The 14,499-nt window shown below is 35.7% G+C and overlaps 1 protein-coding gene across 4 annotated transcripts in view; it reads right to left on the reverse strand.

Moving 5' to 3' along the window:
* The window catches only part of MAP2K5 (mitogen-activated protein kinase kinase 5), a 262,810-nt gene that overhangs the window by 174,547 nt on the left and 73,764 nt on the right, over positions 1-14,499 (reverse strand). For all 4 annotated transcript variants that reach the window (XM_060097122.1, XM_060097121.1, XM_060097123.1 and 1 more), the window contains one exon: positions 3,589-3,628. In XM_060097122.1, the coding sequence (XP_059953105.1) occupies positions 3,589-3,628 (40 nt within the window). The remainder of the gene's footprint in view (positions 1-3,588; positions 3,629-14,499) is intronic.

Raw genomic sequence — 14,499 nt, forward strand, 5'->3', positions numbered from 1 at the left:
AACAAGAGAAACCACCGTAATGAGAAGCCCGCGCATGGCAATGAAGAGAAGCCCTGCTCACCGCAACCAGAGAAAGCCCATGAGCAGCAACGAAGACCCAACACAGCCAAAAATATATACATAAAAAATAAATTAAAATTACTTGAAGGTAGACTATGATAAATTAAAGATGTATACTATAAACTCTAAAGCAGCTGCTTAAAAAAAGGACATACAGACAGAATAAATGGAAAACAAAGAGCAAACTGATACACTTAAATCCAATCATATCAATAATCACATGAGATGTAAATGATCCAAATATCTCAATTAAAAAACAGAGATTATCAGACTGGATTAAAATACAAGACCCAACTATATGCTGCCTACAACAAATCCATCCCAAATATAAAGATACAACAGGTTAGAAGTAAAAGGCTATATCATGCTAACACTAGTCAAAGTAAAGCTGGAGTAGCTATATTAATATCAGACAATGTTGATTTCAGAGCAAAGAATATTGCCATGGATAAAGAAGATCACTTCATAATGATAAAGGGGCCAATTTATCAAGAGGACATAACAATCCTAAATAACGTAACAGATCTTCAAAAAATATGAAGTAAAAAAATGATAGAACTTCAAGAAAAAATAGACAAATACACAATTGTTCCTGCAGATTTCAACACCCTTCTTTCTTGTTGATAGGACAAGTAGATAAAAAATCAGTAAAGATACAGAAATTTGGAACAACACTAACAGCCAACTTAATCCAACTGACATTTATCCTACATCCTATACAACAGACTACACATTCTTTTCATGTGCACAGAGAAGACTTACCAAGATAAGCCATATTCTGTGCCAAAAAATAAACACCAATCAACTTAAAATAATTCCAGTTATACAAAGTATGTTCCCTGACCACAATGGATTTAAATTAGAAATCAGTAACGGAAAGATATCTGGGAAAATCCCCAAATATTTGGAAACTAAATAACACTCCTAAGATTTAATTAAAAACTCTGCCTGTTTTAAAGAAATGATACATTTCTTTCTCTTAGAATATGACTATTATATAAGCAAAAATGGTTTTTGCCTTCACTGCCAAGCTCAGGGCTAAACAAAAAGTTTAAACACAATAATCATATCTACTCAAATCATTCATTCATTCAACTCAGTTTGAGAATCTAGTATGTGATTTTATAGAATCGAGGGATACAATACAATACAGTCCCTGCTCTGTAGCTCAGTTTTATGGTCAGGTCTAGTGAATAGTATATTTGTAAAGCCCTACTGTTTTCATTTATTGAAAGTCTCTACTTTAACAGCTCTTTTTTTAAAAATATGTCCTTTCTTTAAAATTGCGTTTAATCCTTTCCAGAAACAACTGTTAGCCACACCCAACTAAAGAATCATGCAGAAGAATTTTAATATCAGCCTAGGTTAAACATAATTCAAAATGTATGAAATTATGAAAAATTATAATGCACTTGCAAGGCCAAATTAAGTTTTTGGTGGTGATTTATAGCAGTGCTCCCCTCTCCTGGAATAAGTAAACTAAAGTTGACTGTCTTTAAATACACCACTGACAACAATCTAAAAGTTTTGACATCGGAGGAACAAACAGGTAACTAGATAAAAGGAAAATAGTGTTGGAGTTGGTGGAGGTGTCCTCTGAATGAAGAGGGAGCTCAGAAGGTACAGAAAGAACAACCCAATGACGAGCTGGTACCACAGAGCTGTACTCAGTGAACTCAGGGGAAGACTGAGGTGGAACCTGGCCTCTACAGTACCTACCCTGGAAACTGTCTGGACTCCAGGGTCCTCCTCTTTAAAATGTGGGCCATGACAGATGATCTCTAAGGTCTCTTTCAGTTCTACAATGCTGTGAACCTAGTTTGGCTGGAATATCAAAGAAAATATCCCAAGAAGGAGCTCTGTGGTAGTGCCTCACCAAAAGCTATTTGAGTTGTTAAAACTAGACTTCAAAATACATGTAACACATTCTAGGTGCTGTATTAAGTGTGGTATGGAAGACCTGAGTCTCAGTTTTGGTTTAACTTTACTAAAAGGTACAACCAGTTACAATTTAAGTGTTCTGATTCTTAGTTTCCTAGATAAGATAAAAAGATACAAAAATACATACTATGCAAGTATTGGGGAAAGAGACTGAATTCTCACTATGGTTAGCTAAGAAGGAATCTTGGAGGAGATGGACCTTGAAAGGATAGACGGAAATCAAAGGGATGGGCAATGGTAATAACTTATATAAAGGCTACAGGGTATAGCAGAAGACGTGTGCTTTGGAGGCAGATGGATTTTGTTTTAAATCTTGGCCTTGGCTCTTCCATCTGTGTGACCTTGAACAATTCAGTTTTCTGAGTCTCAGTGTGCTCAAATCTAAAATAACAGGCTTACTTTATAGTTTTAAGGATTAAAGATAATAGCAATATAGAGTCTAGCACAATATCTGGCATATAGTAGTCATTCAAAAAATAAAAGCTTTCCTTATTAAGGGCCCAGAGACAGAAGATAATGGGCAAAACAGAAAGCAACATGCAGGTAAAGCAGAGGATGTGGTTGTAAAGGTAGGCAGGGGCCTATCTGTAGAGCGCCTAACCAATTTGCGGGGGAGTAAGGAACAAAGCAGGCCTGACCAGTTTGTTAGCTAAGAGCCCAGTTTGGAAGTGGAGTTCTATGGAGTTAATTTGAGGCATTAAAGGTTTCAGTCAGAGGTGCAATTCAAGAGACTCCATTAGGGAAATCTGAGATAAAATGATGGGAAAATCAAGCACCAGCAGCCAATGCCAGAGATTAAATCCAAAGTAGCACGGGCAGGACTGGGATCTTGAAGTACGGCAGGGATGGGGTGTGACCATGAACACAACGGAAACAAGTAAGGAGCATCTAAGGTAGCTGCCTAGAAGATCCCTGAGTTACGTGCAGCTTCACTCTATTCGGGGTGTGGTGTTAGGGTATCTCAGGATGCCATAAAGATGTAAAGAAGCGAGGCAGACATCATAGGCTTTATGTTGTACACTATTGGGGCTGGGGGAAGAGGGGTGCTAAGAGGGGTGTCAGATCGGGGATTCAACTTCTCAACTCCAGTGGCAGAGTGAAAGGTACAGTGAGGAAATTATTATAAAAGTCCAGGTAGGAGGTATGTGGGCCTGATACAAGGCCAAAGCAATGAGAATAGAAGGAAAGTGACACATGGACCCATTTCAGGGGAAATTTCTGACAGGATGCGGTGACTTACAGGATGTGGTAGATGAAGGAAAGAAAGGAGTGAATAACTACTAAGTTTTTGAACTATAAGATGAGGAAGACAGTGATGTCACTGAGCTGGGAACACAGAAAGAAGTGTAGGTGACGATGATGAGAAGAATCAGAACTCGAGGAGCTTACAACTGAGCATTCGGAGGCACTTAAAAAGATGTGAATGTCACAACAGGGCCAGAGCTTCCATCACCCACCACTCACCACCCAAACCTTAAAGCACTTCATTTCTTCTTTGACAATACCTGTGACTCAAGCTAAGGGGGCTTGGGGGCGGGGAGAGCATCAAAAATTTCATGAAGTTCATAAAACTTATCCAGCACTTACCTTTACAGCTAATATTTTCCCACTTGGAACATGATATGCTCTACGGAAAGATAAAAAAATAATAAAATCACTTGGGATCAATAAACAACCTACCAAGTGGTTAAGGACATAATGTATATCTGAATACATCCTCAGCAAGGGGATATATGATACTTTCAAAGAACACTAATAACAGTAGTAATTTACATTTTCTATTGAGCTTAATGGTTTACACAGTGATTCACTATGTAGTACCTTAAAATAACCCTCTGAGGTAATGTTGGTATAATTATACACTTTTTAGAGCCCAGAACTCTGAAGCATAGAGAAGTTAAGCAGTTTACCCAATGGCACGAGTCAGTAAGAGGCAGAACTAGACATTAAACCCAAGTCTTCTGGCTCCAGATCCCTTACAACATACTGTCACTGTGTGTGTGTGTGTGTGTGTGTGTTTCTTCTACAGCTCTCTGCTAAGCATGGTACAGAGTCACATAAAATGGGAGGTTTCCCTTTTATCTCAGTTATATATACAGATAAACTACATCCCTACATTTCATCAAAATAATCTCAAAACACATGGCTTAAGATATAAATTCATGTACAAAGTCACAGAGTTACAAGGCTCAAGTATGAGGTTCATCTTTTCCTAAAGCTGGCATCTCTCAATATTTTTTTGAAAAGCTACAGAACAGAGGCAAGCTCAAATGATCAGATACAGTGAAATAATTACAATTTAAATAACACAATATGAATACATTCATTTATGAAAAAGAGTAAGAGAATGTTTGCAGAAATAAAATACCATTACATCTCATCAAGACCTTTTGTATTGAAATGAAATGTATATGCATGCACTGCAAGGAATGCACATTCTGACCAACTATCCAAAAACAATTTGCTTTATATAAAAATTTCAAAACAAACCAAATAACATAAACAAGCACTGTTATTACAAGTCCATATAGGTATAAAGAAACAAATTAGTTTGGAAGAACTAAAATCTTGCTCCAGGGAAGATTTTACGTATTAGCCAAGATCCAATTGATCTTCCCCTCACCCAGTTAGTGTTAAGATGTAAGTGGGGTAAGGAAGATGTGAGGGAATGGAATTTAGCTTCTCAGGAATTCCCCATCCTTACATGCCAAGTTGCTAAATAAATTTACCAGGCTCCCAATTTTTACTGGGTAATGACCTAGTAGTAAACCTTGTTCATTTCTTTTATTTTTTAATTGAGATATAATTGACATGTAATATTATATTAGTTTCAGGTGTACAACATAATGATTCAATATTTGAATATATTGTGAAATGATCACCACAGCAAGTCTAGTTAACACCCATCATCACACAGTTACAAAAATTGCTTATTTCATAAAACAAAAACAAAACATATATTTCACTATTATCAAAATGAAAACATCATTTTCTGTTGTTTTGGCATAAATATTCATGTGGTTGCTCTGAAAATTTTTAACACCTTTATTGAGGTATAATTATATATGGTAAAATTCACTTGTTTTAAGTGTACAATTCAAGATTTTTAGAAAATTTACAGAGTTGTGCAATCACTGACAAGTGTTTTTAAAGTGACTGACTTAAAGAAAACGTTCAGTTATTAGAAACCTACAAGTATTTGTAACTTTTCACATATAAAATGTTATAAAATCAGGCATGACTAAGAAAAAACAAATATATCAACATTAATGTATATATCCATACATAGGACTATTATAAAAAATTCATTCTGCTTCTCCTACTTGAGTGGACAAAGGTCAAGCCAATTATGGAAGGTAAACTTAGCCTTTATTTTATCAATTAATTGTAGAGAAATTCACTTATATCTCATTTAAAGGAAAGGCAAGCTTATAAAAATCGGCAATTGTTCACTTTACCAAAGAGTACTTTAATCTGTATAAGTGTCTAAAGACTTTCTCTAAACACCAACCTCCCTAGTATATATAAATACTATTAAATTATAAAACTTAAATTATTAAAAAATTTTTGTACTTTGTATAAAGTGATACACATTTTTAAAGTGGAACTCTTATATTATACTGGTTTTACAACAAATTACCAGTTACTTTACTACCTATGATAACATCAAACTTTTAAAATGTGAAACTACATGTCATGATTTGATTCATGATATATCTGAACTCATGTAATAAATTAATATATAAAAACTTACACTGTATTTTTTCTCAGTGCATGACAGAGAACTTTGTTGGACTAAGCCAATTTGAAGTATGACTTGAAGGAATTTAGTAACTTTATTCCAGGTAATATAATATGTAACATTTAATAATAACATATTATTTTTCCTCTTGAATTATCATGGTCTCTTCCAATTTCAACATTTTAAAATACTACATATTAGAATCACTAACTGAAGGCTGAAATGTAAAGATAAATAGTTGAATGCATACACAAGGATTCAAAAGTTGTAAAAAGAACAGTGATGTTACATTGGACAATGAGCAACACCTGGACGTTTTAGACCAACAGGAGCGATAGGGAAATGATTAGCAAATAATCTAGTACATATACTACACTGGACAGTTTGGCAACTTAATTAGCTTGTCAAGAAAGCCGATCTCTTTTCCAAAAGAAGGGTCTCCTATTTCCACGTGAATTAAAAGCGGAGGCTTGATGATTTAATTATGATGCATGCTAATTCATCCGTGGAAGTTTGGGTTCGATTTCGAGCAATAAAGATGCTGTGTGGCCTGGTTTACAGTGCAATGAGACTACCAATTTAACACTTAATCATCAATGAGAAGTGGATGACAAAGGCTGTGCCAGGTCTGAGTCCAGTGTGTCCCTTAACTTTGCAAATGGCATTCAACCCAGAGAAAAGGAATTTGTTTATTTTCAGTGGATACTGCATCTCAATTGCCTTGACCTCAATTGTCTTGATCTTTCTCAACACTGTAAAGTGATTAATGAAGTTTGAATGGAGGCTCTGGTTACACCAAAAGACAACTATACACCTCTGCATTGTTTTAATTAACCGCTAACACTTCAAATTAGTTTGTTGCCACAGTAATTACCTGTTCCAATGAGTGCATGGAGGGAGTATTTTTATAAGTTATTTTTAGTGCTGAGCCCTTGAGCGTTCCATTTTGTTTGTGACCAGTACAGAGCTTCTGGGAATAGTCCCAGCCCTTAAAATTGAGCACACGATATATATACACTTTAGGACTGTAAAAGCTAAGTAGCCTGGTATAAACTTTTTGAGTTTTTAAAATAACAAGGAGACCAGCAAAAGAGAACATCTATACTTTCGACACTTTCTTACTTTCTTTTTCTACTTGGAACCATAGGTTCTATGTGACTGGACAAAAAAGTTGGTACCAACCCTTAATTTTGGTAGAGTACAAATTCAGATAATATATTGAGCAAATAGGTAATATAAAGAACTGTCTTATCTAATCCCTTCCTTTTGCAGTAGAAACATCTAAAATCCAGGTGAAAAAACTTGTCCAAGCTTACACAGCTAGTCAATGGCAAAGACAAGACTGGAACTGAGGCAGAACATATATATTCTAGGACCTAAAAAAGTATGTGGTAACGTTTAAGTGTTCTTAACTGCATTCTAGAACAGAGGAACTCATAATTCAAAACTTACAAAGGTGCTGACCTATTTCAATCAGACTAAGACCATCACATTGAATCTTTCCAAGCAAGGAATCTTCTGCAAGCACTGCCCATCTACCAGGGGAGGCAGAAGAGTGAGGGCTGTAATCTCTAAGTCACTGCCTGGGTTCTGATGCTAGCTCTGACACTTCTTCATGTGAACCTGGCCTGTTATTAAACCTCACCTTGTCTCAAGTGCCTCAAGTCTGAAAAGGGGAAATCAGTCCCTACGTTATAAACGTGTGAGGTTCAGTGAGATAAGGAAAGCACGTAGGACAGGGCCTGGCACGTAGTAAGCGGGCATTACATATTAGCTAGAAACTTTTCAGGGTAGCTGGGTTTTTAAAAACCCACTAAAACAGGCTGAAAGGCAAGAGTTATCTCTGTGCTTTAAGACTCAGGCTATGTGCTCTACAAACGAAGGCTAATAAAGCTTTAACAATGAAGACTGGCAAAAAGCTGCAATATAGCACTTACTGTTAAGAAAAGCAAGTAGTGTTACATCATGGTGAACCAACTTTGAAAACAAAGAATTAGTCATCTGAAATGCTATGGCTATACCATAATTCAAATTCTAAAATTTCTTACCATGCTTATCTCTTGACCACTAGTAACTTAATTACACTCAGGTGTGATAAGTGCCACATTCCAGGTATTCATCTTAGCAGAAACAACATTGGACAGTACTGTTGCTAAATGAGAAGCCTAATTTTTTATTCTCCTTGGATTAATAGGAAAATATAAGCTACCTTAAAACATCCACACAACTTCCTTTAATATACACCCTCATAGACTATAACATTTTGAGGCCTCTCCTAGTCTTCAGACTTTAGTATCTCTGTTATAACCCCCAGCACACTGCAGAAAAATTGTTTCTATGTCTGTCTTCCATACTGGGCAGGGACACTACCATGTCTTAATCACCTGTGCATTCTTTATGCTTTGCACAAGTCCTGGCCCATGATATAGGTACTCCAAACTTAATAGATGTTTGACAAATGATTATTACTTCTGGATGAAACAAGTTTATGTAACTGTTGAATAAAGCAGAAATGTATTTAATTAATGCATTTAATTAATTAATTGAATGCATGTAGACATTCTACATGCATTTAATTGATTAATTCCATAATCTTATGAGTAGGAACAGGAGTTATTCTTCCCTAGCTTTACTGTGATATAATTGACATACAACATGAGTAGAAGTTATTATCATCCCCATTTTATGGGTAGATTTCTAAGCGCTGAATCAAAAGTCCTTACAAGGATTTCAGGATCTGGCCCTTGATTACCTCACTAATTTCTGCTTCTGCCAATCTCCCTTATCCACAGTACTCACTCTGCTCCACCAAACATCTTTCTGCCTCAGGCCCTTTGCACCTACACTCAGCCTGGACCACTCTTCCTCCAATATCCACTTGGCTTGCTCTATCACTTCCTTCAGGTTCAATGTTACTTCTTTGACTATCTTACATAAAACAGCCCATTTTCTCTTTCTTTATTTTTATAGAATTCATCAACACCCTACACAATTTATTTATTGTTTGTCTCATACCACCAGAAAGCAAGCACTGTGAAAACAGGGACATTTTTTGTTGTTCACTACTGTACCTCCAGTGCCTAACATTGTGCTGGGCACTTATAAATATTTGTTGAATGAATGAATGAATTTCCTGAACTGCTATAGGTCTTTTTATTTTTTTATGACAGTTTTGTTTTTCTACGAAATTGTCCATTTTCTGTTTTCAAATTTATTGTCATAAAGTTATTCATTATATCCTCTTATTTTTAAAGTCTCTGCCTAGAATTATGTCCCCTTTTTATTTTTATTTTTTACTTATTTATTTATTTTTTGTGGTACCTGGGCTTCTCACTGTTGTGGGCTCTCCCATTGCGGAGCACAGGCTCCGGACGCGCAGGCTCAGTGGCCATGGCTCACGGGACCAGCTGCTCCGCGGCATGTGGGATCCTCCCTGACCGGGGCATGAACCCATGTCCCCTGCATCGGCAGGCAGACTCTCAACCACTGTGCCACCAGGAAAGCCCATATGTCCCCTTTTTAAATTCTAATTTTATTATTTGTGTCTTCTCTCTGTTATACTTGAGCAATTTTTCCAAAAATCCCACTGTTGGTTTTCTTGAATTATTAATATTTCTTGAATTTTAATTTCATTAATTGTTTTCTTTAGTATTCCTTTTCTTCCACTTTCTTTGGGTTTAACCCCTTCCCTCTAAAAAAAATTATTGATTTAGATGTTAAACCTATTTATATCCAATTTTTTTCTGACATATATACAAAAAACTATCCTTTAAGTAAGACTTGGACTGCAGCTCATGAGTTTTCATATATGATATTTCTTTACTGTTCAGTTGTAAACATTTTTATCCCATTATGATGTGTTACATGACCAATAAATTATTCAGATGTGTGCATTTTAATTTCCAAATGAATGAGAGGGTTAACATTATTATTAATTTCTAAACTAATTGTATAGTCAGAAAAAGTGACCTGTAGGTTACAAATTTAATTGAGACTTGCTTTGTGCCCTAGTACATAATCAGTTCTTAAATAAGTTTTCTGTACCTGAAAATAATGCATATCCTCAACATGACTGATAAAGAGTGCTCTATGATCATGTGATCAATTTGTTCACTATGATGCTAAAATCTTCTATATCTTTAGTTAATTTTGGTCAGATTGATCTGTTGATTACTGAGACACATTCTACCACTATAACTGTGGATTTATCAAATTTTCTTTGTAATTCTGTCAAGTTTTTTGCTTTACATATTTTAAGGTTATATTATTAGTTATATACAAGCTTAGGACTATTATGTATTCACAGTCTTTTTCTTCTATCATCATATAGTAGTCCTTCCTATCTTTATCCCTAAAAAAGCCCCAGAAAACAAAAAAACACAAAACTTTCTGCCTTAAAGTCTGCTTTGTCTTATGTTAATATAACCACAATAGCTTTCTACTGATTAGTTTTTGCCCGGTATCTTTTCCCCAACTTTTCCTTTCAACCTTTCTCTGTCTTTACGTTTTAGGAATACATTCTAAAATAGTCAAAAATAGTAGATAGCTGTATTTTTTAAAGTTTCACTTGACCAATCTACTATCTGGCAATATCAGTTGACATATTTAATATAGTTATTATACAGATTTATTTCTACCACCTTATTCATTTATTTTATACCTCTCTCCCTCTACTATATTGGATTATCCCCCCTTTATTCCCTCTCTTTGTTTTGAAGTTATACATTCCATTCATTATCTTTCAGTTGTTACCCAAACGTTTTAAAATCATATCTGACTTAACAAAATATAAAGTTAATTGCTATCCCTATTCTTCTCTCAAACAATATAAAAATCTTAGAATGCTATAATTCCAATCAGCTCTTCTCATCTTGTATTATTTTGTCCAGTCTTTTTGTTTGACTTCATTTTGAAGTCCCTAATCACTACAACTGTTGTTTTGTAGTCACATTTATCTAAATAGTCACCATTCTTTCTTTCATTTTATTCCTTTCTGGATTCAATTGGATTCAGTTTCTTTCTACCTAAAGCATTTCCCTCAGTTATAAACTAACTCTCCCTCCTTCCCTATCAAACTATCTTTTTCTCACTCCCTCTGTCTACACATATAGACACACATATATATTCTTTCATATTAATTTCTGAAGATGTATTTATTTTGCCTTCACTCTTGAATGATAGTTTAACTGAGACAATCATTTCCTTTTCATTTTTTGAGGATACCATTGTCTTTCAGCTTTCATTACCATTGTTGTAAGTCTGCTGTCCTCAATTTGCTGGCCAATAAATGCCACTGAAGGTTCTTGGACAGAAAAGTGATATGATCAAAATCCTTATTCTGGCTGCATATTACCACAATACTACTAGAAATGAGGAGAAACCAGAGAGAGCAAGGGGCACTTAGAAAGCTGTTAGAGTAGTCTACATAAGAAGTGGTGATATGAACCTACCTAGTATTCACAGATATGGAAAAGGGGAAATAGATACAAAAGATTCTGGCCAGAGATAATTTAGGAAACATGGGGGTTAGGAAGCTGAATCTAAAATTTCAAGCTAAGATCATAGGAGAATTACAGTGTTTATTAACAGAAATAGAAGAATCTTACCTAGTTAGCCTTTGCCTACATAATCCTGCATTTTTAAGCTCCATGAGGGCAGAGATCACACCCACTTCATTCAACAATGTGTATAAAGCATCTAGAACAATACTTAGCACACAGTAGATACTCAAATATTTAGGAGTTAATAAATAAATGGGGCAGTCAGGAGAGAGGAGAAAGAAAAAAGGAAACAAGAGGAACTAACAATTCCTGAGAGTCCACAGAATTATTCTAATCTCTATGATGTATGTAACATAAGCCACATTTCACAGATAATAATAGAAACAGACTCAGGGATATTAAGGTAATAAGAATTCATGAATGGCAGATACAAGATTCAAATCTGGGTCTATTTCACTTCAACACTTGCGTTCTTTCCAGTACAGAGAGGGTATACACAAGGAAACGTTTGAAATAAGTTTACTTCAGAATATTGTGAATGTTGAAGGTGAAATTCAGAAAAAGAACGCATTAAAATTCCACCTACCATATTCCCTACCCTGTGGTTTATGTGGCTGAATTTATCCATTGGCATCAACTACTCTGATGCTTTATATGTCACATGTTGCTGTTATTATTATTTTTCTTTAAAACTGTTATGTAACGTCACTAGTGTGTGCTTTAACTAAACTGTAAACTCTAATTACCAAACTGTATTGCAAATTCTTAATATAGGGTCTGTGTCTTATCCTATTTTATAGTAAGTTTCAAGGTCAGAGTCAAGGTTCATTCTCTTCATTGCTGTGTCCCCAACTTCTACCATGGTATATGACATACTCTCCTCTTAGTTTATGTGTTTAATAAATAATGCATGTCTCCAACTGCCAAGCACTATGGGGGATATTGCAGCTGGAGTAGAGAACAAACCAGACAAGGTTCCTGCTTTCCTGAAGCTTACTTTCTGATGAGGGAAGAATGACAATAATCAAATAAATATAAAATGTCAGATAGTAGAAGTGCAACAAAAAAGACTAAAGGTAGGGATATAGAGTGATCAAGATTAGGGGCATTTTTTTTTAACACTATGAGTGGGAGGAGTTAGGGAATGCCCCTCTCATTAGGTTATATTTGAGCAGTAAAGGAGCATAACGTTTAGATAGCTGGAAAAAGAGGACTTCGGGCAGAGGAAATGTTAAATTCAAAGGCTCTAAGGTGCAAGTGTGTGTTTGACATGTGCGTGGAAGTGGAATAAGCAAGAGGGCTAGTTGTGGGAGACAAGGTCAGAAAGGTAATGGAAAGACAGACTGTGTAATACCATTTAGGCCACGGTGAGAACTCTGGCTATCATTCTGAATGATACAAAAAGCCATAGGGTCGGGGGAGAGCTTATATTTTAGAAAGATCATCTTGGCTATCGGGTGGAGAGAACTCCTTGTAGGAAAGCAAGGACAGAAACTAGGAGACTAGTTGGGAGGCTACTGCAAAAATCCTAGCAAGAGATAACAGAGGCTTAGAATATAGTTGTAAGTCAGAGGTGGCCAGCTTGTTGAAATAGTTTTGAGGAAAAGCCAACAAGGTTTGTGGGTCAATACGATGGATGGTCTGAGAGAAAAAGAAGGAAGAAGAATGACTGGAAAGTTTTTGTCATGAGCAACTTGTAGAACAGAGTTTCCATTTACAGATTAGAAAAACTGTAGAAGGAACAGGTTTCAGAGGAAACCAAGAGTTCAGGTTTGGGTAACTGTGAAATGCCTAAAAGACATTCAACTGGTAATCAGATATGAGTCGGAAGTTCAGGACAGAGGACAGGACTGGAGATATACATTTGGGCTTCATCAGCATATAGATGATATACAAAGCCATGGAACTACAAAATCTCACTTAGGAATTAAATTAAATAGAGAAGAGGTCTGAGGACTGAACCCGAACCACTCCAAATCCAGAAGTCAGGAAGATGAGAAGAAACGAGTAAAGGAGACGAGAAGGTACAGAAAGTAAGCCAGCAACAGAATCCAGAGAACAGTGCCCCTGAGGCCCTGAATGTTGGTGTTACATCTCTCATACTGCCAAGTGCAGTACCTTGCCCAAAAGAACATGTGACTGATTTCAAAAGCAATATCTGGGGACAAATGCAATTAATCTTATTATTTTCTATTTGAAATTTTAAAGATGGGTCTAGTACAATACACACAAGGCTAGAGGTGTCCCTACCTTCATCTAAACCCTAATGAGAAGTTATTAAAAGATACATCAGTCCAAAAAATAAACTGAATTCCTATAAGAATCTTTAAAAGTGTGTAAGGAAAAGAAAAATTTGAAAACAAAATGTTCAAAAGTCCTACATTCTCACACAGGACATAAGGGAGAAGCAACCTGTGTTCACATTCTAACATCTGGATCCCCACACAAATTTATGTCATGCATAAGATCAACTGCATCTGTATTTTACAATGTTTACTGAAATTATTTATGCTTAGAATCTCAAATTCTAGGAGAACCTAAAAAATATGAATCGGCCCAGCTGACTCCTGTTCACAAAATAAATAACCTAGAGCTGATCATATATTTTCTGATAAAGCTTGTACAATCTCACATAATTAAAGTAGGCATCTAATTTCTACCATGCTATTCTGCATATTAACTTCTGAATACATTCTAATCAAATTATTTTCAATTATGAGGAGAAAGAATTTATAATAGGGAATATCTGTGCTTCTCTAGTGATTGTGATAATTTAAGAACGGGGGAATGACCTATGACCCCACTGTAAATATTTCACACTTCAGTGTAACTGGTAATATGATATGCGATAAATGTCAATTTGTTAGTAAAATGGTCACCAAAATGAGAAGGGAAATACGACCCCCCACACACACTTTTTTGCCTCTTGGAGCAAGGATCTCTAGAGTAATTGTATGTATGATGACTTTTAATCATGATGGCAAAACAAGAACACTGAAATAACAGCATTGCCATTGCCCCGTGAAGGGGGCAGGGCAATTCTTTCATACACCATGTGGAATAAATGCCACTGACTTAAGTTCCACTTCTCACATAGCATACTTTATAAAAGGCTAGTGAAAAGAGGGACACAATTACTCTGTGAATTATTTATAGAGCACTATCAATTGTTGGAAATTCTCCAAATGGACAGGAAACCTAACAAAACAATCCAGTCACTAAAATGGAGAAAGCAATAGTTAAGATTTGGCTTAA

Source organism: Mesoplodon densirostris, chromosome 4 (assembly GCF_025265405.1).
Source record: "Mesoplodon densirostris isolate mMesDen1 chromosome 4, mMesDen1 primary haplotype, whole genome shotgun sequence".
NCBI classification, from domain to species: Eukaryota; Metazoa; Chordata; class Mammalia; order Artiodactyla; family Ziphiidae; genus Mesoplodon; species Mesoplodon densirostris.